The sequence below is a fragment of the Suricata suricatta genome, chromosome 1, assembly GCF_006229205.1.
Source record: "Suricata suricatta isolate VVHF042 chromosome 1, meerkat_22Aug2017_6uvM2_HiC, whole genome shotgun sequence".
In the NCBI taxonomy this organism is placed as follows: domain Eukaryota; kingdom Metazoa; phylum Chordata; class Mammalia; order Carnivora; family Herpestidae; genus Suricata; species Suricata suricatta.
Window position 1 is genome coordinate 181,413,844 of NC_043700.1, and position 24,474 is coordinate 181,438,317.

At 45.7% G+C, this 24,474-nt stretch overlaps 1 protein-coding gene across 4 annotated transcripts in view; it reads left to right on the forward strand.

Annotated features, from left to right (window-relative positions):
- Nucleotides 1-24,474, forward strand: part of FAM184B (family with sequence similarity 184 member B) — a 146,782-nt gene that overhangs the window by 58,500 nt on the left and 63,808 nt on the right. For all 4 annotated transcript variants that reach the window (XM_029948348.1, XM_029948338.1, XM_029948354.1 and 1 more), the window contains exons 2-5: nucleotides 10,356-11,108; nucleotides 11,869-12,004; nucleotides 13,378-13,517; nucleotides 14,049-14,255. In XM_029948348.1, coding sequence (XP_029804208.1) covers nucleotides 10,356-11,108; nucleotides 11,869-12,004; nucleotides 13,378-13,517; nucleotides 14,049-14,255 — 1,236 coding nt within the window. The remainder of the gene's footprint in view (nucleotides 1-10,355; nucleotides 11,109-11,868; nucleotides 12,005-13,377; nucleotides 13,518-14,048; nucleotides 14,256-24,474) is intronic.

Sequence of the window (24,474 nt, forward strand, 5' to 3'; positions counted from 1 at the left end):
CTTTATTAAACCTCCAATACTCAACCTCTAAGACCCTCACAGGTCCTCTGCTGAAATTTTCTCCAAAATCAAACCCTTAGCAGTGGATTTCTAAAACTCTTAGGAAGACTCTCTGACTGGCTCAGTATTTCTCTTGGCTGATTAATTATTCAAGTCCCTTGATGGATTCTGAAGTCGGCCTCCTACTGAGGAGGTGGATTTATAAATGAGGTTCGGGCAGTTCCTTTGATGTTTCGGTTGGGTAGGTGGTGAGTGAAAGAAAGCATGGCACCAAGCCCAGGGAAAGAGTGGGTCTGCTCAATTCTGCTCAGCCATTGTAGATATAGAGGGTAGGAGGAGCAGACTGAGTCTCACAAAAAAGTCCCTCTTTTTTGGACTGGTTTTTTGAGACCAGAACGTGAGAAGAGAGGAGGAAGAAATATTTAATGAGTACCTACTATATGCCAGAACCTCAGAGATGTAATCCTATCATATCCTTAAAAAAACCAGGTCTATTTTATAGGCAAGAAACAGATTCCAAGAAGTTAAATAACTTGAACAATTTTTTAACAAGAGTCAGAAAGTATATGTATCAACCAAATTATGTTTGTCTAAGAGTGATAGAAAACCGAATGCAATCCAGTTGGAATCAGTCTAGGGCTGGCATGGCCTTCCACGTCGTCAGAGGCCCTGGCTCCTCTTACCCCATTGTTCTGCCAACCGTAGCCCATGGTGTCCACTACATGGCCCAAGAGGACCACTCAGAATTAGAGGACCCATCTTGGAAGAAAGGAATACATGTTAGCTTATATCCAACTGGGCAGAACTTGATCACATAGCTGTTCAGAGCTAGAGGAGAAGCTGAGAAATGTGGCAAACTGCTCATGGAAAGGTTAGGGCTTTTTTTTTTTTTTAAGTTTATTTTGAGAGAGACAGAGATAGCATGAGTGGGAGAGGGGCAGAAAGAGAGGGAGAGAGAGAATCCCAAGCAGGCTCCGTGCTGTTGGCACAGACCCTGATGCAGGGCTCGAATTCACAAACTGTGAGATCATGACCTGAGCTGAAATCAGAGTCGGATGCTTAACCAACTGAACTACCAGGTGCCCCTAAACCTTCTATTTTTAAGGATGAAGGAGGGAAACAGATACCGGGAACACCAGTAATCTCTGCTACCCGGAAGGTAAACCTAGGTCCCTCTCACTCCGGATGATCCTGGCCAGCTCCATTGCTCCTACCATATTATTGCCTTAGAAGAAATGCCATTGCCACAGTAACCTCTGTCAGGCTTGAAGTGCCGTATGGAAAACCATAATAGTAACAGTGGAGTCTCATCAGGTGCTTACAGTGAGCCAGGTACCATGCAACATGCCTTAGAGCAGTATCTCATTTAATCCTTCAATAATCTGATAAACCAGGAACTTTATTCTACCCCTTATACAAATGAGGAACCTGAGACCTGGTGAGATGATATAGCACATGCAAGGACTCACAGCTAACAAATAGCATCTGGATCCATACATTGAATGACAAATAAGATCTGAACTCAGGCAAGAGAACGCCAGGCCTTGTCTTTTCATTGTTATCTTTGTCTGTTTCCTGTGTATTACTGCCTAAGGGTCTTTGTTCCTGCAGGTCTCTCTTCCAGATCCCTGTTCTTTTGATCTCTCACCAACTCATTACAAAGTCCTTCTTCTGTTTAACAGTAAACACTCTGAGAACCTGGATAAAGCCAGGCATTGATTGTACTAGGTGCTTGGAAACTATGTAATACAGAAAGGTCCGTGTTAAACAGCGCTGAGGTCCCTACTCTGATGAAGCTCACGTTTTACTTCAGCATCTAGCACCCAAGTGTCCATCTTGTGACATGGCAGGACCATAACAACCAAGTGCTGCAAAGTGCACCTGGAGAAACATGGATGGAGTAAGTTTCTACTATTTGTAGGGGGCTCAAGACAGTTTACATAGGATGTGAAATTCCTTATACTTTTTTCCATTGGTTCTAAATAAAACTTAGTTATATGGCATCTTTTCCTTTCTTCTAAATTCTTCTCGTCTGCCTTTCTCTAGTGTCCCCCACTTGTTTTGATCCTGTTTGTCCATCTATCTCTCTGTTCCCGTTCCCTTCACTATAGTCTTTGGGGAAGAATGGCACCCATCAGTCACCTCCCCTTCCCTGCCCTCCATTCTCTCCTTAACTGTACCAGTCTGCTTCTGCACCAACACTGCACTAAATACTCTGGCTTTCTTCCAGCTCACGTTAAGAATCCAAGTCTTTTTTTCTTTGGATCTCAGGTACATTAATTATGCAGTTATTCGATATCTAGTGTTTCCGTGCATTATCTCATGTAGCTCTCAATATAGCCCTAAGAGATTGATGCTATTGTTAATGTCAGTTTTTAAAATGTTTAATTATTTATTTTTGAGAGAGAGAGAGAGAGAGAGAGAGAGAGAGTGAGCGAGCTAGCAGGGGTGGTACAGAAAAAGAAGAAGAGAGAGAGAATCCCAAGCATGCTCCACACTCTGTGTGAAGCCTGGCATGGGCTCAATCCCACAACCATGAGATCATGATCTGGGCCTAAATCAAGTCAGAAGCTTAACCCACTGAGCCACCCAGGTGCCCCTTGTTAATATCATTTTTCTGTTAAAGAAATTGAGCTCTGGGAAGGTTGAAACACCTGCGCAAAGTCACCAGCTAGGGAACAGTGAAGCTAGAACTCCGACCCACTTTGGCCAGCCCTGGAGCTCAGGCTCTTAACTATTCCTCCTCCAAAAAGCAAGAGATAACACTGTATGTTAGAATATGAATGGGCCAAGAATTGGGGATGTGGCCTGTAAAATGTGGTAGAGAATTGAAATAGCCCTCATGGGGAAAAGGAATAGAGAATGACTGAGACATATCGATTAAAGGTATCAGCATGGAGAGCACAGGTGAAGTTAAGCATCTTTTTTTTCTCAGTAAACAAGGTCTTATTTAATGTTCCAGACTGCCTCAAATCCATACTGATCAGGTTTCTTTTTCTATTTAAAATTTTTATTTTAATTCTAGTTAGTTAACATATAGTGTTACGTTAGTTTCAGATATGCAATATAGTGATTCAGAGGTTGGGAATCTTAAGGACCAGTTGGGAGAATTTGAGAAGAGTTGAGGTGGTTGGGTTGATCTGCTCTTTTGAATACGAAGGATGTGAGGCTAAAGATGAGACGGGCAGAGGTTCGAGGATGTCAGTAAGAAGGTAGTTGAAATGACTGGCCATGGAGTCCAGGTTAAAAGTTGGTGGGCGGGGGGGGGGGGGAGCAGCTGAGATGAAAACAGACTATTGCAACTGGAAAAGAGAGGTCAAGCTCAGAGAGCTAACTTACAAGAGTGAGGAAGTGGAGAAGGTAGAAAAAGAAGAGGATGTCTTGCTAGTAGGCAGGATACCCCAGTGGAGCCCCCCAGGAATGCACCCACCATGGTCACGGTCGTGAACATTCCAACACATCTCCATGATGCACAGGAAGACAAATTTGATGCTTTTGAATGTTCTCAAAATTCTTTGAATTAGTTTTACGACACAAAATGGCATCTTCTCCTTCTGTAAGGAGAGGAGACTCTTCCATATCTTCACTAGGCTTCTGTATTAACTATGAAGACTTGAGGGGTTTTTTTTAAGGCCAAGCTCTGGAATTTCATTTATAAACCAAAGTTTACTGGCCGGAATGGAAAAAGAAAAAAAATGTTTAATTCAAAGCAGTGGAATAAGAAACATATCAATAATCTTCCATGGAAAAACAGCTCAATGTCTATTAGTAAGGAACAGAAAAATAAATTACAGCACATCCACAATGGCATATGAAGCAGCCAAAAATAAGGAATCTCTTTATGTACAGAATTATATAACCTCTAAGATCTATTGCTGGGTAAAAAGAAAATCATGGTCTCGATGAATGCATATGTGGATAAGAGAGGGTGGGAAATATACTATGATGTGAAATATAACATAACATAATATACTTTCTTGTTTGTGCACACACTATCCTTGGAGTAACCTTCTGGGTGAGAGTATGAGGGGAAAGGGGGAATGTAGGAATTCCATTCTCCAAGGTCACTAACCACCAACACCAGTAGTTTTTATCCTTCATGGAATCACCTATGCCAAATTTCATGGAATAACCTTTTCAAGGATGTTTTGCTCTTCATCATGAGAAAACCTCATTTATGTTCAGATTTACTCATGGCACAAGCTTGACTCTACTGAAGAGAATCTTTATCATTTGGGTATTAGGTGTGTGGAAAGAATTAACTTAGATGGCCCAAGATGGCTTATGCTTAGATTGGCCATCTTGCAAAGTGGCCCTCACTTGGCAACTGGGAACTTAGATCTCCAGAGGGTTCCCACCACCCAGACTGTTAAGAGGGACTCACTATGTCTAAACTGTTTATGCAAATGATGTGATTTATGCTGAGCACCTGATTTCCTCCTGGGAGTATAGAATTTTGGTATTGCCGGGGGCGCCTGGGTGGTTCAGTCAGTTGAGCGTCCGGCTTTGACTCAGGTCATGATCTCACAGTTCGTGGGTTTGAGCCCTGCATCAGGCTCTGTGCTGACAGCTAGCTCAGAGCCTAGAGACTGCTTCAGATTCTGTGTCTCCCTCTCTCTCTCTGACCCTCCCCTGCTCATGATGTCTCTCTCTCTCTCTCAAAAATAAATTAAAAACATTAAAATTTAAAAAAATTTAGAATTTTGGTATTGACAATTGAAGTTGCCTACCTGACTAGCCCCCAATAAAAAACCATGCTAAGACTTTAATGAGCTCCTTTGGTAAACATTATTTCACAAATACTGTTACAATGCCTTGACAGGGAAATTAAGCAAGTCCTATGGGATTGTGCTGGAAGAGGACTCCACTGGGGGAGGATTCTTGGAAGTTTGAGCCTAGTTTTCTCTAGACTTCTCCCCATTCATCTTTTCCCTTTGTTGAGCTTACTTTTTAGTCTTTCACTATAATCATAGAATTCTGACTGTATGCTGAGTCCTGTGAGGTTTCCTAGGGTAATAGTAGCTGTTGGAACAAATAAATGCCAAGACATCAGAGGCCCCAACACTACAGTTTATTTCTTGTTTATATAAAGATCAACACCAGTGCTCCTGGTCAGTAGATGGCCTTCTGTTCAGTCATCAAGGACACAGGTGCCTTCCATCTTGTTCCACCTTCTTCTAAAGCTTCTGAGTCTGTCCAGTAAGTTAAGTTTGTAGATGGAAGAAAGAGACTGTGGAAAGTACACACACCTTCTGAACTCTCCTCTTTACCTTAACCCCGAAGATGACACCACTATCGGTGGCTACATTCATTGGCAATTATGGTTCCATGTAGATACGGGGGGGGGGGGGCTATGAAATGTGGTCTCTTTGGGGTGGCTGCTCCCCTGTAGCAACTCTGTGGAAAGAAAGCATAAATCCATGATGGCTGCAAGAGCATCATCATAGATCTATTTATTATGAACCTACGGCACCCTCAACTTCCTCCCAAGTGCTAGGAGACAACACATAGAAATCATATTGTTCTTGCCCATATGCAGGTTGACATGTAAAAGGGAATAGGTCATCCCAAGGTTGAGTAGGCAAGGCTAACTTTTCCTAATAAGCCTTCTTTCCTAATAGACCCCTTCTTCTGTGTTTCCATAGTAACTGGCGCTGATCCCTCTCATAGCACTTATCACAAGGTATTGAAACTTTACCAATTCTTGTCTGACTTTCCCATTGAATTATAACACTTTTGAGGCCACAACTTTAGTTGTCTTATTGACCTTATGTTCTGTGCCCAGAACATGTACAGAATCTGGTACATCTGAGATGTGCAGTAAATGCATAAAGGAATAAGTGGTTGAATGAGACAGTGAGATATAGTGTAGTAGTATGCTGTGAGCATGTGCTTCAGAGTTAAAAACTCCATACCTCATGTGACCTTGCAAAAATTACTGTACTTCTCTGAACCTCAAATTTTCATTCCTAGAATGGGGATAAAAATACCAATTTTGCAACATTGCTATGATGATTTTCTGAGATTATGTGTGTACATACAGCACCTAACCGTGTTCTAGGCATATTAGTAAACTCTGTAAAAATGGCATTTATTATTGGTATTTATTATTGACACAAATGCCAGTGGCATTACCGGTTTCCACATTCAGTTACTCCAGATACACTCCTAGATGCAAGCCATTAGAAGCCATAGAAACGAAAGGTGGCCAAATTGTGTGCAAGGGTGATGAGTTGTGGAGTTGTGGAAAGAAAGAGTTGTGGAGACGGCAGCTTCATTTCATTGGGGAGTCTTCTTGGGAGGAAAAAGGGCTTTTTCCCCTTGTCCTTGACCTCAAAGAGTATTAGATTTACATTCTCAAAACAGTACTTCTTCTCCCAAGACTTCACAAGATGTCACACTCATCTCACACCTTTACAACAACATGGTTCAAGACAGAGCTCTGATTCCTTCTTCATTTACTCATCCATGTAAGAAATATTTTTAGAGTGTTCACCTTGAGCCAGGCACTGAAGATCGGTAGTAATGACCAAAGATCAGTCTCCTCTCTCACAGAGCCTACATTTTAGGAAGGGAGACAGACAACCAACCAATAGCTATGTCACATGTAGACAGTGAAAAAGATTTTAGGGGTGCCTGGGTGGCTCAGTCAGTTAAGTGTCTGACTGTTGATTTTGGCTCGGGTTTGTGATCTCATGGTTCATGAGTTCAAGCCCTATGTCAGGCTCTGTACTGACAATTCATAGCCTGCTTAGGATTCTTTCTTTTTCTCTCTTTCTCTCTGCCTCCCCTACTTGTGTTCTCTCTCTCTCTCTCTTTCTCTCAAAATAAATAAATAAACTTAAAAAATAAGATTTTAGGCAACATTCTGGATATGTGGTTTTCTTTTTTTTTAATGTTTTTTTTTTGAGAGAGAGAGGGACAGACAGACAGAATATGAGCATGGGAGATCAAGAGAGAGAGGGAGACAAAGAACCTGAAGCAGGTTTCAGACTCTGAGCTGTCAGCACAGAGCCTGACACGGGGCTCGAATTGGGAACTGTGAGATGGTGACCTGATCTGAAGTCAGATGCTTAACTGAATGGCCCACCCAGGCACCCCTAAGTTCTGTAGTCTTAAGGTAAAACTGTTATTACATATATCACAGGTGTTAGCTCTAGTGGTGCCATACGGCCTTCTTCAGCAACTATTATATAATTACACACACAATTACCCAAAACTTTCTCTCATATCAAGTTTCTGATTGATCTATTCTATCTCATAATCATCTAAGCCCTTGGTTTTTTACTGTTTTAAAGCAATGGAAACTTTTTGGATTATTTCTAAGCCCTATGTCTGGAAAACCCCAGTGTGAAAGCAATTTGTCTCTGGTTCGGGGGGTCTCCACCTGCTTTGCCTCCACCTTGCTCCCTACAACAGCTGTTGGTCTCACAGAGGAACTCAAGGCTACAAGGAACAGGGTTTGAAAGCCATGGATGCAGTCTTACTAAGTAATAGGAAACTGATAATGAAACTCTAGTCAGGTTCAACAGACAAGACACATGAATAAAAATCAGCAACCTACAAAGATCAAGGGTCTATAAGTGTGAAACTGTGTGGTGGGAACTTTTCAGAAGAATTTTTTTTAAGTTTATTTTTGAGAGAGAGAAAGAGAACATGCAAGGCAGGCGCCGAGAGAGAGAGAGAGAGAGAGAGAGAGAGAGAGAGAGAGAGAGAGAATCCCAAGCAGGCTTTCCTATCAGTGCAGAGCCTGACTCAGGGCTCAAACACACGAACTGTGAGATCATGACCTGAGCTGAAACCGAGTCAGATGCTTAACTGGCTAAGCCACCCAGGCGCCCCTCAGAAAATGTTTCTTTTTTATCTTAAATGCCCAAGGGGGCTGATGGGAACTGTCTGGCCCCTGACCCCCAGTCATCTTCCAGCCCAGCTTCTCTTAAATCATTTTCAGTGAGTGCAACATCCCCTTATGGGGCCCACCCAGCCCCTTGATTTCTGCCACTCTTGACTCCTTCGTGTTTAGTGATCTTACCCTCTACTCTACTTTCACCACACTCTTGACCTTGTCGTCACCAGAAACCTAGCTCTGCCCCCTTCTTTCCACTTGTTGGCTTTTGAAAACACCTCTGCCGCCTTGTCCTCCTCTCCCTCGGCCACACTCACAACATAAACCTGTAGCCCAAGATGACTCATCCCTCTTCCCCTCTGTCCCTGAACTCATTCACTCTCTTCAGCGGGTGAAGAGAGTCTAGAGCAAAGCAGAGGACAAACCACAACTTCACAGACGTAGCCTTTGCCTTGGAATTTATAGTTCCTCTCCCCTCAAGCTAGTTCACACCCCGTGCCTCCTCAAACCTCCCACACTTCCCTTCTGTCCTCCAGCTCAGCACACGGTCTTTGAACAGCCTTCCCTCCATCCTCACTGACAACATAGAAGCCACCTTCTCACCTCTGCTGAGGGTGAGCTCCCTCAGTCTCCTGTAGTAAGTTTTGCACATCTCTTCCCAGCTTCTCCATCCCTCGTGCACCCATGGGGGAACGTGTCCTCCCTACTTTCACAGCCAATCTCTCTGTGTTCCCCTCCTTGGGCATTTTGACTTTTTTTTTTTTCCAAGAACGCTTATTTATTTTTGAGAGAGAGAAAGAGAGAAAGCAAAGGAGAGGGAGAGAAAGAAGGAGAGAAAATCCCAAGCAGGCTCTGTGCTGACAGCACAGAGCCCAACATTGGGTCTCAAACTCATGAGCCATGAGATCATGACCTGAGCGGAAATCCAGAGTTGGACATTCAATGGGCTGACTCACCCAGGTGCTCCTTGACTTTTATGATCTATTCTCATTCTTGGGGATTCTCTGTGGGGTCATTCCAGCCATCATGTAGTTACACTCTGGACTCTTAAACAGCAACGACAAAGATGAGCCCTTCATCTCTAACTCAGTCTCCCTCCTCTGAGCTCCAATAATTTCTCTGTTTGCTTTGATGCCATCTCCATAAGGTGATCAAATTTAATTTGTTCAGTGCAGATGTCTTCATTTTCTTCCCCTTGCCTGTCCTACCTATAACTTTTCTCTTTTAGTAAACACCTAACTGTTGTTCAGGCGGGTTCCTGGGCTCCATCATGCTCCCACCTTCCTTCCTTCCCTGTTCTGCAGTAACAAAGTGCCCCTGTTTTGTTTCTGAAGCTATGGAGAAACACTCAGTGTTCACCATGGATACAGTGTAAGCTGATGCCTCTACCAGACTGAGGAGGTTCCCTTCTATATCTAGGTTGTTGAGTGATGGTGTTATGAACGGGTATTGTGCTTTATCAAATGCTTATCCTGTGTCTGTGGAGACAATCATGTCCTTTTTATTCTATTCATATGGCACATCCTATTAACTGATTTTTAGGTGTTAAATCAGCTTTTGTATTCCTGGGATAAATCCCATTTGGTCATGGTGTGTAATCCTTTTTATATATTGTTGAATTCTATTTTCTGATGTTTTGTTGTTTTTGGAGTGGGTTGTTTGCTTTTGTGTCCCAAAGTGTTCTCTCTCTCTCTCTCTCTCTCTTTTTTTTTTTTTTAACAAATCTGAGCTTTAAGCCCTTTGCTGGATTCCCATAGCGCTCCAGAGGTACCCTCTGGATTTCCGCCACAGACACCCTCTGAGGCCTTTATGCATTAATCACTCCCTCACTTTGCTTCTGTCACTTTCCTGTCTCACATCCCTGCTTCTTTACTAGTCTCTCATGGGGACAATTTTTTAAATCTTTTTTTAAAAGTTTATTTATTTTAAAAAGTTTTTTTAATGATGTTTATTTATTTTTGGGAGAGAAAGATACAGAGGATGAGCAGAGGAGTGGCAGAGAGAGAAAGACACAGAATCCAAAGCAGGCCCTAGGCTCTGAGCTGTGAGCACAGAGCCTGATGTGGAGCTCGAACCCATGAATCATGAGCTCATGACCTGAGCTGAAGTTGGATACTTAATTGACTGAGCCACCCAGGTGCCCCTGAAGTTTATTTATTTTGAGAGAGAGACAGAGAGACAGAGAGAGAAGGGGAGGGGCACAGAGAGAAGGAGAGACACAATCCCAAGCAGGGACCCCTGATGGGGGCTCAAACTCACCAACCATGGGACCATGACCTGAGCCATGATCTGAGCCAAAACCAAGAGTCAGAAGCTCAACTAACTGAGCCACCCAGGCACCCCTTCCAGGGACAATTTCTACTAAATGGTTTCCAGCCAAATCCTCTTCTCAGGTGCTGCAGGTGAGGATCAGCCTAAGTCACTACCATGGACGAGAAGCATCTCTGGCCACACTGTCCCTCACAGACCCACAGTCCTCACACTAACTGGGCTCTGGATTTTCCTGCAGGTGATTTACTCCCTCAATACCCGCCAGGATGAGGCCGAGGCCAGCATGGAGGCTCTGCGGGAGGCTCACCAGGAGGAGCTCCAGAACGCCGTGGCAGAGACCAAGGCCAGGCTCCTGCAGGAACAGGGCCATGCCGAGGAGGAGGCCCTGCTCCAGCGCATCCGGGCCCTGGAGAACGCCCTGGAGCTACAGAAGAGGCTGACCCAGGAGGCGCTGGCTCAATCGGCCACGTGCAGGCTGGAGACCAAAGAGAGGGAACTGAGGGTGGAGGCAGAGCACGCCGAGCGGGTCCTCACCCTCTCCAAGGAGATGCTGGAGCTCAAGGCTGACTATGAGAAGAGGCTTCGGCACCTGACGAGCCACGAGGTGCCCCAGTGGGGCCGGCTTTCCCAGGAAGGCCCAGAATCCAAAGGCGAGCCAGGCCACAGCCATGAGATGCGGGATGTCCTCCTGGAGGTAGAGCGGCTGCAAGCAGAAAACCAGCAGTTGGCCAAGGACTACGCCCGGAAGGCTGAGGAGCTGCAGGCCACCTATGAGCGGGACACCGAGGCCATCCGGCAGGCCATGCAGCAGTCAGTGAGTGAGGCCCTGTGGCAGTGGCAGGAGAAGGAGACGGACCTCCGCAAGAACTTCCAGGTCCAGGAGTCAGCCCTGCAGGCTCAGGTCAGGAAGCTGGAAGGGGATCTGGAGCACAGGGGCCGCAAGATAAGTGACCTGAAGAAGTATGCCCAGAAGCTGAAGGAGAGGACTCAGGTAAAGCAGGAACCCTGATAACTTTCAAATGAGATCATAAACTAATTGAACACCTAATATGTGTCAAAACTATTTTAACACCTAGTACTATTGAGCTTTGAACCCTTTGGGCAAAGCCCTTGACGTCTACCAAAGTGACTCCTCTTATTTCCCTGGAGTTCAAGTACATTCTGTCAGCAAATATGTATGGAATGCCTACTCTGTGCCAGGCCCAGGGCTATGGCTAGGAGACACATGGTGAGCTGGACTGGCTCCCTGACCTCAGAGAGCTTCGACACTTAGAGTTTACAGAAGAAAAGACATAATTGGGAGGCTTAAAGACTAACCTCACTGGGCACACTACAGCCTCATTCTAAAGCCCTATTCATTCCATAACAACTTGCCTGTCCTAAACTCCTTGGGACTTGGCTTTCCTGGACAGCCAGAACATTGACAAGGCAGATCACTGACAAACCCCACACACTCACAGAGCCCGGTCTCTAAAACACGCAGCAGCTAATATTCTGAGTAATCCTTGAGCACTTTTCTGTCCCAGACACTTTATCTCATTTAATCCTCACCACAGAAAGGTTAAATAACGTGCCCAAAGTCACATAGCCAATCCAGATGAGTAGGGATTTGATGAACATGAGCCACTGAATCCCAGAGAGCGTATGCTGTGCCTTGACCCATCTTTCAGATCCGAAGCTGGTTCTGTGTACATTGGATGTCTCCACAAAGAACTGTTCCCAGAGAAATGAGACCCTTTCTGTCTGTTTAGGACCTGGATGTGCAGCTCAAGGAGGCGCGGCAAGAGAACTCTGAGTTGAAGAGCACTGCAAAAAAGCTTGGGGAGAAGCTGGCCATTGCCAAAGACAGACTGATGCTTCAGGAACGTCATGTAACACCGAAAACCGGTCTGTTGTGCTACACCAGCTTTTTTTTTAAAGTTTAATTTATTGTGTGAGAGAGAGAGAGAGAGAGAGCGAGCACATGCATACGTGTAAGTGGGGGAATGGGAGAGTGGCAGAGAGAGAGGGAGAGAGAATTCCAAGCTGGCTCTGCGCTCACAGCAAGGCTCAATCTAATGAACTGAGCCGAAATCAAGAGTTAGATGCTTAGCCAACTGGGTCACCCAGGTGCCCCTGCAACAGTTTTTATAATTTTGCAGCCTCGAGGCTGTTGAGGGAGCAGAACCAGGGGCAAGGCTGTTTGATCTGACCCCTGGTGGGCCAGCTCTATCCATGCAAGACACAGGTGAGCTGTCACCTAGAGCCACCACAGTGCAGATAGCTAAAAGGCATGACACAAAGGGACAGCTTGACCCTAAACACTTATTCACCAGGCCCACCATATGCCTGAACTCCTCAGCATTGGCTTTTCCTCCACGCTTAGGCAACACTTCATACTTTTCCCATCATTTCACACAGTGACATTACTGGGTCTTCCCAGTAGTTCTGTGAGTGGATGTTTTCCATGTCTCCCATGGGCCAGATGAAGAGAGGAGGCTGAGGAAGGGTAAGCGGCTAGCTCAAGGCCATCGGTTAGTGGTAGAATTGGTATGTATATCTCAGAATATCTGACTCCAGGGGGCCTTCCAATAGAGTCCCTCATGAGAAAGTTCTTAAATACCTACAGTGTGATCAGCTTGATACTAGGAGATATAAAAAGGCACAAAACATGGGCTCTGCCCGCAGGGAGACAGAGACAGTGAGACAGTGGCTCTACAGCCCAGAGCATGCTTTGGTATCATGCGGTGGACCAGGCAGAAGGGAAGTGAAGCGTCCTGATAAGAAGTCACCAAGGGCCGGAAGGGTGTGGAAGAGAAGAGGTTCGAGTTGGAGCCACAAGTGTGTGGAGGATTTAGTGCAGTGTTTTCAAAGTAGGGCATGGATATCTCTGAGAATATGGGAAGAAAACAGTGAGCATTTCTAGTTATATTTGTTTTTTGTTTTATCTTTTAAATTTACATCTTTTGAATGTATATCTATCCAGGAATGTGCTCAATTTTTTTTAGCCTATGGGAAGCACAATCAAGAAGCTTTGACAATGACTCATTTAAGAAGCTAGAACAGAACGACCATAGGAACTCAGGATGATGCTTGAGCAAAGGTGACAGTCACCACCTTGACTATGCATGAGTGGCCAGCAGGCCACAGAGCAGGGGAGTCCATCTAAGAGTGGCGGGTAGAATAGTCAAATAGCAGAATGGGTACTCGACTGCAGAAGACCTTGGACACAAGGCCAAAGCCAAGGGCATTTCAAGTGATGTTGAAAATTATGCTTGCAGATGACATGATGACGGAGCTAGTTTCAGAGAATGAAGTTCCAGGGAAGGCGAATGACCTGGAAGGCCACAGTGTCCATCCTCAGCAAGACCCAAACTTTCCCAAGGAGTGTCCATGCACCAAAGGAGGCCCAGAGACACAGGTAGCGTCTCACCCAGCCCTGGGTATGGAGAAGTCCCAGGAGGCTTTGCGGGAATGAGCTTCAGGCAGAGGCCAATCCCCAGCTATGACAGAGCCCTTGGAAGTGCAGGTCTCATGGTTTCGGGGGTGGATGTGTGGGTGTGAAGTTCCAGCTAGCTTCCTGCCATTTGAAATTAGGACACTAAGAATATAGCAGAATTCTCGAACTTCTGTGGTTGGCTCCTGGGAAACTTGCATAGGATTCCCACTATCTGTCCCCAATCAAAACAAACAAAGCATCCTTTAGACACTGCTATGGTGGGCTGGAATATGTCCTCCTGTGACCGTAGGCACACTTTTCCAAAGGACCCTTTACTGACGGTGGATAAAGTGGTCTCTTAGGAATATCAGATATACGGTCCTATGAACTTTACGGCACCTTGTGCTACATGCTGTAAAATCAGTGTGTAAATGTACCCAAGAGACATGCGGGCAATTCCCTGTCCCTCGCCCCATGCCGGCAGGTTTACAGGGCCCTTTTTCTTTTTTATAGACCAAGAAAGAGGCAAGTATTGAGACGGAATATATGAAGCAACAGTATGAAGAAGACCTTCGTAAGATCAAACATCAGACGGAAGAGGAGAAGAAACACCTCAAAGACCAGCTGGTGAAGCGCCTGGAAGACTTGGTGAAGAAGCACGCCACAGAAATCAAGTCGGTGCGCTCGTCGGTGGAGGCCGAGAGGAGGAAGCTGCAGAAGGTGAGACCCCCGTTCACAGACTCTGTTCCGATTCTTTTTCCTTTCCTCTGCCTCCCTCCTTTCCTCTTGTACTTCTTTCCTTCTTCGGACATTTACTGAGCTCCTGCTGTGTACACATCTAAGTTATTTCTCTGCCCAGGGCAGTTCAGGGTCTCTTAGAAGAGAGGGGGCACCCCTCAGATTGTGAGCCGGTTAGGGCCTAGATTTTATTGACATAGCGTAGAATTGTGTCCTCTGAGCATTTAACTGAGGAAATTCAACTCTCCTCAGCAAAGACAGAGAGAAATAACCATGAAGCAGGCACTGAGGCCCTAGCAGACTTCCTGGATTCAAATCCCAACTCTTGCTAGGAGATTTGTGAGCACAGTGAGTTATTGAACAGGGGCCCCTCAGAAGGACATCTCGTGTGCCTTAGGTTCCTCATTTATAAAGCAGATGACGATAATAGCACCTCCTAGAGTAGCTGCAAGGATTAAATGAGGTAAACTGTGTGAAAAAACAAAGCATAGTATGTGCCTGGGGCACAATACGTAGATTCAGGTAATTAATCAGTGGCTTGCCCTCGTGAGAGAAGATTCTCAGCCTCCAGGCACTTTTTCCATTTTCCACAGAAGGGGGTAGCTTTCTGCTGAGAAGGTGTGAAGCTTCATCTCTTCCTGGGAAGAGCAACTCACGTCTGTGATGTTTTAGGAAAAGAATGAGAGCAAATCAATAATATTCTGAACATAGCCTCTTTAAATTTTTTTAATGTCTTTTATTTATTTTTGAGAGACAGAGAGAGACAGTGAGAGCAGGGGAGGGTCAGAGAGAGAGGGAGACACAGAATCTGAAGCAGCCTCCAGGCTCTGAGCTAGCTGTCAGCACAGAGCCCAACGTGGGGCTCGAACCCACGAACAGTGAGATCATGACCTGAGCCGAAGCTGGACACTCAACCGACTGAGCCACCCAGGTGCCCCAAACATAGCCTCTTTATAATGCAAGAGCCCGCATTATCAGCTTTGAGTTTTGGCTGAAAGACAATCAGATAGCACTGACGATTACAGTGTTGGGTGCTGGTTATGAGTAGTAACTGCCCAATAAATGCGTGTATTGGGTAAATAGATGAACTCATGAAAGATCCACACTAGTCCTGGTCTAAGACGTCCTAACACTTACACTAGCTGTATGCCCATGGCCAGATCATTAACCTCTCTGAAACATGATTTCTAAAATAAAAATAAATACTTTGAAGGCTTGTTATGGATTCCTTATGGTATTATATAAAAACTCTTCGTTCAGTGCACAGCATGTAGTGAAAGTTGGATAAACAGTGGCTATGCTTAGTTACCTGAGCACCAGGTGACACCATGCATGTTAATATACTTTCTTTTTAACTTTAAATTTTTTGTGTATGCCCACTACACTTACAAAGCACTTCATTCTCAGAAACACAGTAAATCTTCCCAACAGGATGACAAAATTGGTATTCATATTTTAGAGATGAGAAAGTTGAGGCTCAAAGATGTTGTGTATCCACTCACAGACAGTGAGTGCTAGAGCTGGTATTAAAACCTGATAGCCCGAGGGCTACCTGGCCCAGTCGGTTGAGCGACCTACGCTTGATTTGGGCTCAGGTCATGATCTCACAGTTGTGAGATCGAGCCCCCATCAGGCTTGCACCAAGCATGGAGCCTGCTTGTGATTCTCTCCCTTTTTTTCCCTCTGCCCCTCCCTTGCTGGCTCACTCTCAAAAAATAAAACTTAAAAAAAAAATTTGATAGCCCAAGTCTAGAGCCCCTGGTTCCCACCCCTGTGCTGGGCAGGCTTTTGCATAAGGGAAAGCATTTTCCTCCCTGTGAGCTATGAGTGGTCACACAAATCTGTCTGTTGAGACAATTAGCTGAACAGCTCTTTCTATCCAGAGTCACACAGAGGCACAGTCGGTGGGAGGAGCCATAGCTCCCAGAGCTACAGGTTGCCCTGGTAACCTGTCAGCCAAGCTTGACTGACTGTACAAATCCCACTTCGGCTTTAATCAGGGGGCGAGAATCCATTTGGGAAATGAATCACGTAGAAATAAATTGTGTTTCTCTCCTGGTTTGGGGGGGGGAGCGTGATGCTTTTTATCCCCCCCTTTTTTCTGAGGGTCATTGAGACCATTTGTGTTGAATGTAATTATCACTAAGTCTACCACCTTGCTGTTTTTGTATTTGTAGCATCTGTTCTTTTTCCTTTTTACTTCTGTTTCTGTCTTTGAATTTATTTTTTGTATTCCCTCTTTTACTTCCACTTATGGCTCACTAGCTATTTTTCTTTTTTCTTTGGGGGTTGGGGGGGTGCCCTAGTGGATGCTGTAGGATTTACAACATGTGTCTTTAATTTATTCCTGTCTGCCACCAAATGTTATTTTACTTCACATATATGTATTACTTCACTGCACAAACCTTACAACAATACATTTCCATTTATCCCTTCCTGACCTTTGTGTAATTGATGCCATACCTTCTACTTTACACATCTGACAAACTCAACCGTGCATTGCTTTTATATTTCCCTAAAAAGTCAATTTTTTAAAAGTTTATTTATTTATTTTGAGAAAGAAAGAGAAGGAGCACATGAGCTGGGGAGGGGCAGAAAGAGAAGGAAAGAGAGAGAATCCCAAGTAGGCTCCTCACTGTCAGCACAGAGCTAGACGGTGAGCTGGAACTCACGAACTGCAACATCATGACCTGAGCCAAAATCAAGAGTTGATGGTCAACAGACTGAGCCACTCAGTCACCCCAAAAGTCCATTAGTTTTTAGAGGAAAGTTTTCAATGAGAAAAAATATTTCTTGCATATTTTGTTTTAAAATTATAATGTTATTCTTTCCCATTTCCCATTTCTACAGTCTTTGTTATTTTGACCTGAAGCATTTCTTGTGGTGTAAATCCACTCACAGCAAATTCTGTTTTTATATGTCTGAAAACGTTTTTTCTGGATACAGAATGCTAAGTTTATAGGGTTTTTTTTCTTTCAGAACTTTAAAGATGTCATGTAACATTTGTTGGTTTGCATTCTCTCCAAATGCAAGAATCCTTGGCGGCCCCCCTTATCTTATCCCCCCTGTTCATAATATGTCTTCTTGTTCTCTGCCTGCTTACAATGGAGTACTACATGGCAATGAGGAAGAAGGAAGTCTGGCCATTTGTAGCAAAGAGGATGGACCTCGAGGGTGTCATGCTAAGCGAAATCAGTCAGGCAGAGAAGGACAGATACCGTATGTTTGCATTCATAGGTCTAACAGGAGAGACCTGGCAGGGGACCATGGGGAGAGGAAGGGGGAAAGAGAGTGGGGAAGAGTGAGGGACACAGATCAAGGGAGACTACTGAATACTGAAAACGAACCATGGACTGAAGGGGGAGGGGGAGGGAGAGAGGGGGTGATGGTCATGGTGGGGGGCACTTGTGGGGAGAAGCACTGGGTGTTATATGGAAACCAATTTGACAATAAACTATTAAAAAAAAGAAAAAATATAAAATTACATCAACTATTGTAGAGGAAAAAAAAAAAAGAGTTTCTCTTTGTCACTGGTTTCCACACCTTGTATATATGTTTTTCTGCTTGGGCTTCATTGAATGTCCTGGACCTGTGGGTTTCTAGTTTTTTCCAGTTTGGAAATTTTAAGGCCTCAACCTCCTTCCGATATTGTCCCACAAGTCACTGAAGCTCTGTTAATTAATTTATTTTTTTCTGTTCATTTATTTTTGGTTTCTTTGTCTCTCTGTGCTTCAGTTTGCATAGCTTTTGTAGCTGTATCTTTAAGTTCACTCTTTTTTTTATATATATCATACAATTTTTAAAGCCTGTTTGGTATGTTTTTACATTTACAATATCCTGTTTTTCAGTTCTTGAAACTCCATTTGGTCTTCCATTACAGTTTTCCTTTCTCTTCTCATTATGCTTATGTCTTCCTTTAAATTCTTCAGCATGATTGTAATTGCTCTCTTAGCATTCTTATCTGTCATTTTGGGTGGTTTTTTTCCATGGTTGATTTTTCTCCTGGTTATGAGTCCCATTTTCCTGCTTCCGGGGATATTTAGTAATATTTTATTGGGATGCTGGACATTAAGAGTGTTAACTTATTGAAAGACTGCATTTTGTTATCACCCTTTTAGGCGTGAATTTTGTTTCGGCAAGTGGTTATATTACTTGTGGATCAGCTTCATCTTTTCTACACTTATTCTTTTCATTATGTTAAAAGGTACTATTTTTGAGACTTTTAAACTTTGTTGGGATGAGCGTAGAGGAACATTTGTGCTGGTGCTACTTTAGCTTTCCCACTGAAGTGTGACCTGTCATGGAATCTAATGGCTCACGTATTGATTAATATTGGTGTTATTATGATTGCTGACATTTTTAACCTAGTACTGGCTGACTCTTGTTGCTGCACCATGAACTTTATTATAAATACATTCCAAAAATAGTAATGTTTCTTCTCCAAACAAGTTAACATGTTTTCCTTTAAAAACATGGAGGCCAGGTGATGACATCAGGTGAGCCACGGTGAGAGCCACCTAGTGATTGGCCAGCCGAGCTGCCTGGTGATTGGCTGCATGAGCAAGCCCAAGCTGAACGCCCCCTGGTGATTGGCTGGGGCACAGTGGGAGGCGATGGGATGAACCCTGATTGTTGGAAAGGCCCAGAGTCGACCCAAGGCTGCACTGGAGAGAGGGCTCCTGGGTCACAGCTCCTCCTTTTCGGGTACTTTTCAGGGTTCTCCACCTGCCACTGGTCCTGTCCCAGCCCCTCACCCCACGCTGTGCACTCCACCTTCATGTTCCCTTCAACCCTTCTGCCCCTCTTGCGTTCCGTGAGTCCTTAATACCAGTACTGACCCCACCTGGACCCAGACCCCACTGCAGGGCTGGCCAGAACACCTAGTTATCTGGCCTGTTTGGCAGAAGGGTAGGGGGCTGTGAGAATCAGAGTGCAACCGACACTTACCCAGCCTGGCAGAGCCTCTCCGGTGCTCTGGGGTCATAACGTGGCTCAGCACAAGGAAGCCAGGGGCATGTCCTGGGGGTACCCTGGACATTCCACTGAGTTGGAGTCTTCTGTCAAGGGTTAGCACAGGACAAACTAGTCCTCTAGACACATGGCCAAATGCCAGCAGACCAAACCACAGCACAGGATGAGAATCTCCCAGAAAGATGGCTTGTGGGGACTTCTCTGACCCAACTCAGCATGGAGCCAACAAGCTTCCAGGACCCTCAGCTGATCAGGAACCCTCTAGTTGGGAGCTCTCCAAATCAACAAAGTACAAGGCAATCCAGTCTTCCAGCTGGGCCAACCAGGAGGCCTGCCACCAGGAGCCAAGTGACCCTCATCAGCACAAGGCAATCAAGTTACCCAAACCCCTGGCCAATGTGGAATTCTCTGAACCAAATTAGCATGAGGCAATGGAGTCCCCCAGATGCTGGGTCCACCAGGAACCCACCAATCCAGTTCACAACAGAGCAAACTAATCCCCTGGCCTTGGCTGATGGCAAGCCCTTTGACCTAGATTAGTACAAGGCAAGCGAGTCTCCTGGATACCCAGCCAACAGGGAATTCTCCCAGTCAACTCAGCATAAGGCTAAAGAGTCCCTAGGACAGCGTGCCTCCAGGGAACCCACATACCACAAGCCCTCTGACCCAGTTCGGCATGGTGCAAATGATTTTTCTGGACATTGGGCCATCTGGGACCTTCCAACTGGGAGCCCTCAGCCCAGAAGAGCACAGGGCAGTTGAGTCTGCCAGACACCAGGCCAACCAGGAGCCCTGTGACCCAGCTCACCACAGAGTGAACTAATGCTCTGGGCATCTGGCTGACCACAAACTTTCTGACCCAGATCAACCCAAGGTGAACCAGTCAGCCAGATCCCTGGCCAATGGGGAATTCTCTGAACCAAAGAAGTACAAAGAAATGAACTTCCCCAGACAATGGGCCCATCAGAAGCCCACTGACCCAGTTAAGCACAGGGAAAACTAATCCTTTGAACAGCTATCTGATGGCAAATGCTTTGACCCAAGTAAGGTCAAGGCAAGTCAGTAATCTAGACCCCCAATCAATGGGGAAGGAATTCTGCAAACTAACTCAATATAAGCTAAACAATTCCCAGGACATTCATTGTATGTCATTTGCCCTTGTACCAAAAGTTCTCTGAGCCAGCTCAGCATGGGCCACAGGAGTTCTCTAGACACTGGGCAGGCCTGGAGCCCTCCACCTGGGAACCCTCAACCCAGCAGAGCATGAGACAGTTGAGTCCACCAGACACCAGGCCAACCAGGAACCCTGTAACCCATCTCATCACATGGTGAACTAACGCCCCAGACATCCAGCCAACCACAAGCTATCTGTCCCACATCAGCACAAGATGAACCAGTCCCCCAGACCTCTGGCCAATGCAGCATTCTCTGTACCAGCATAGCAGTGGAGTTGCCCAGACACTCAGCCAACCTGGAGCCCACAAACCCAGTTCAGCACAGGGCATACCCCTGAGATACTTGGCAATGGCAAACCCTTGACCCAAATCAGCACAAGGCCACCAAGTCCCTTGGACTCCTGGCCGATGGGAAACTCTCCTAACCAACTTAGCACAGGGCTAATCACCCTCAAGGACAGTGGGCCCACTGTGCGTCCTCACACCAAAAGCCCTCTGACTCAGTTCAGCTTGGGGCAAACAAGTTGCCTGGACACTGGGCCAACCGGGAGCCCTCCAACCAGCACAGCACAGGGCAATTGAGTCCACCAGACACCAGGCCAACCAGGAGCCATCCAAACCAACTAACTGAAGGGTAAACTTATCCCCTGGACATTTAGCCAACCACTAGCTTTCTGATTCAGATCAGCACAAGGCAAAGGAGTCTCCCAGTCCCTTGGCCAATAGATAATTCTCTGAACCAATGTAGCACAAGGCAGTGGAGTCCCCAAGACATTGGGCTGACCTGGAACCCTCTGACCCCAGATCAGCACAGGGTAAACAAATACTCTGGACACCTGGCTGGGCTGATGGCAAGCCCTTTGACCCAGACCAACACAAAGCAAAGAAGTGTCCTGGACCCTCGTTATAGGGAATTTTCTGAACCAACTCTGAATAGGGCTAATGAGTTTCCAGACAGTGGACCCACTGGGCATACTTGTACCAAAAGGCCCCTGACCCAGCTGAGCATGGGGCAAACAAGTTGCCTGAACACTGGGCCAACCAGGAGCCCTCCAACTTAACAGAGCACGGGGCAATAGAGTCCACCAAACACCAGGCCATCTGGGAGAGGAGCCTTCTAAGTCAGTGCATCACAGGATGAACTAATTCCCCAGACCTCCAGCTGACCACAAGCTTTCTCACCCAGGTCAGCTCAAGGCAAATGAGTCCTCCAGATCCCTGGCTAATGGAGAATCCTCTGAGCCAACTTATCACAGGGCAGTGGAGTCCCCCAGACACTGGGCTCACCAGGAGCCCACCAACCTAGTTTAGCACAGGACAAACTAATCCCCTGAACACCTGGCTGATGGCAAGCCCTTTGATCCAGGTCAGCACAAGGCAAGCAAGGCTCCTGGATGCCCAGCCAATGGAATTCTCTGAACCAACTCAGCATAGGGTTAACCAGTCTCCAGGACAGTGTAGTCACTGAGGACCCACATACCACAAACCCTCTGATCCAGCTCAGCATGGGGCAAACAAGTTGGCTGGACACTGGGTCAATTGGGAACCCTCCTACTCAAGAGAGCACAGAGCAATTGTGTCTTCCAGCTGGCCCAGCCAGGAGCCCTGTGGCCAAGAGACAACTGACCCTCATTAACACAGGGTGAACTAATCCTCCAGACACTTAGCCAACTACAAGCTTTCTGACCCAAATCAGCACAAGGTGATCAAGTCCTTTCTGCCCCCGACCTATGGGGATTTCTCTGAATCAACTTAGCGCAGGGCAAAGGAATCCCCAGGACAGCAGGATGACTGGGTGCTCTTGGACCAGGAGTACTCTGACCCCACTTGGAATGGGGCAAAGGATTCCCCAGACATCTGATTGACTGGGAGCCCTCCAACTGGGAGCCATCTCACCCAACTCAGCATAATGCAAACAAGTTTCCCAAACACACTGAGGACCAGAAGCTCTCCTACCAACAGTAGAAGGCAAATGAGTCTCCAGGACACTGGGACAACTACAAGCCCACTGTCCCTGTTCATCACAGGACAAGTGAGTCTCACAGACACTGCTGTTTGGGAGCCTTCTTACCCTGAGCCCTATAGCCTGGCTCAGTTCAGGACACTGAGCCCCTGTCTACCCACATGACTGGGAGACTTTTGATTTGGCTCAACACAGGGAAAATAAGGCCCATGGATACCTGACCAACCAGGAATTCTCCAAACCCACTCAGCACAGGACAAATGAGTCCCCTGGACCACTGGCTGAGTGCAAACCCTCCAAAGTGGGAGCTCTCTGACCCAACTCACCATAGGACAAAGGAGTCTCCTGGACACCTCACCAACTGGGAGCCCTGCCACCCCAGCTCAGCGAAGGGTGAATGAGTCTTCCAGACACTTGACAGACCAGGAATTCCAGCCAACTCAGCATAGGGCCAAAGATTCCCCTGCATGTCTGGCTGACTGAGAGCTTAGTGCAGGGAAAATGAATCTCCAGGACCTTTGTCTTTCAGTGGAGGAGCCAGCATAGAGACTGTCCGTGAAGGTAGAGGTGCTTTTCTCTGTTGGAGGCTGGCTCCCAAATGTCACTCAGTTGTAGCTCGGTGCTGAGGCCTGACCAGTGCTTGAAACCACTTGGAGTGCAGTCCCCACATTAGGTCAGATCTCTGGCCTGGGACCAACTTCAGCCTGGTATCCTGGTGGCATGTCATTCAGAGGAGCCTTCATCTTCTGGGGAGTTGTCTTCAGAAAGAGCAAAAGCCTTAAACAAGATAGACTTAGAGCTGGAGAAATGAAGTGCATGGATAAATCTTTGACAGCATTTGACAGAAAGTTTGAATTAATGAAAGAAGCTTTCAATATAAAGAGGGAAAGGAATAAATCCTTCAGAAAATGTCTGAGCTATAAGATTTACTCTCAATGCATGAAGAAGAAAACCAAAGATCGAGAAATCTGCTTTGTCACTGGGTGTCACAAGAACACAGTTTAAAGAATACTTTTCCAGAGAGCCAGGCCTCCCTGGACTGGGGCATGAGATGCAGAGGGGCTGAGAGCAAGTTCCAGAGGGGACCCAGGTCCTGAGCTTGGAGAAGTAATCGGCTGAGCTTCTCCAGGCTAAAGGGAGGTGCTCCAGCCTTAGAAGAACAGGCCAACCTATGGGGTCAGGGGCAGGCCAATGTCCATGAGCTGGAAAGCTTCATCAGCAACACGCATGGCTTCCTGGGAGCATTTGCCTTGCAAGCAACATTTTCAAAGGGGTGATGGCCCTGCACACACCCACCCAGAAGGGCATAGAAAAGGAGCTGGGTTGGATTGGGGGTCACCTCCCAGAGTGGGAGATGACATGAGTTTCAGGATTTATATGAACTTTAAGTAAATAATTTGAAATAATCATTTATTTATTTTTAATGTGTATTTTATTTTTGAGAGAGACAGAGTGAGCAGGGGAGGGGCAGAGAGAGGGAGACAAAGAATCCAAAGCAGGTTCCAGGCTCTGAGCTGTCAGCACAGAGCCCAATGTGGGGCTCAAATTCAGGAACCATGAGATCATGACCTAAGTCAAAGTCAGATGCTCAACTGACTGAGCCACTCAAGTGTCCCTCTGGTGTCTTTTATAAGGAAGCTAATTCCATTATAAAGGTCCCACCCTTGTGACATAATCTCAAGCTAATTACCTGCTCAAGTACTACCTCCACAATTTCACAAAGGTTTAGGACTGCAACATGTGAATATGGGAGAGGACACAATTTAGTCTGGAACATGTGTCTTGGTGTGGATTTCTTTGGGTTTATCCTATTTGGGTTTTTTCTCATATTCTTGAATCTTTAGATTTACGTCTTTTGCCAAATTTGGGAGATTATCATCCATTTTTTCTTGAAGTACTTTTTCATTCACACTTCTTGTTTCCTCATTCTTGGATTCCACTTACACAAATATTAGATTTTTTTGCTCCATTTTTACAGGTTCTGTTCTTTTTTTCCTCCCACCATTTTATCTTTGTATTTCAAATGAAGTAATTTCTATTGTTCTGTCTTCAAGTTTATGACTCTTCTCTAGATTCCTCTCCTTTCTGCTAT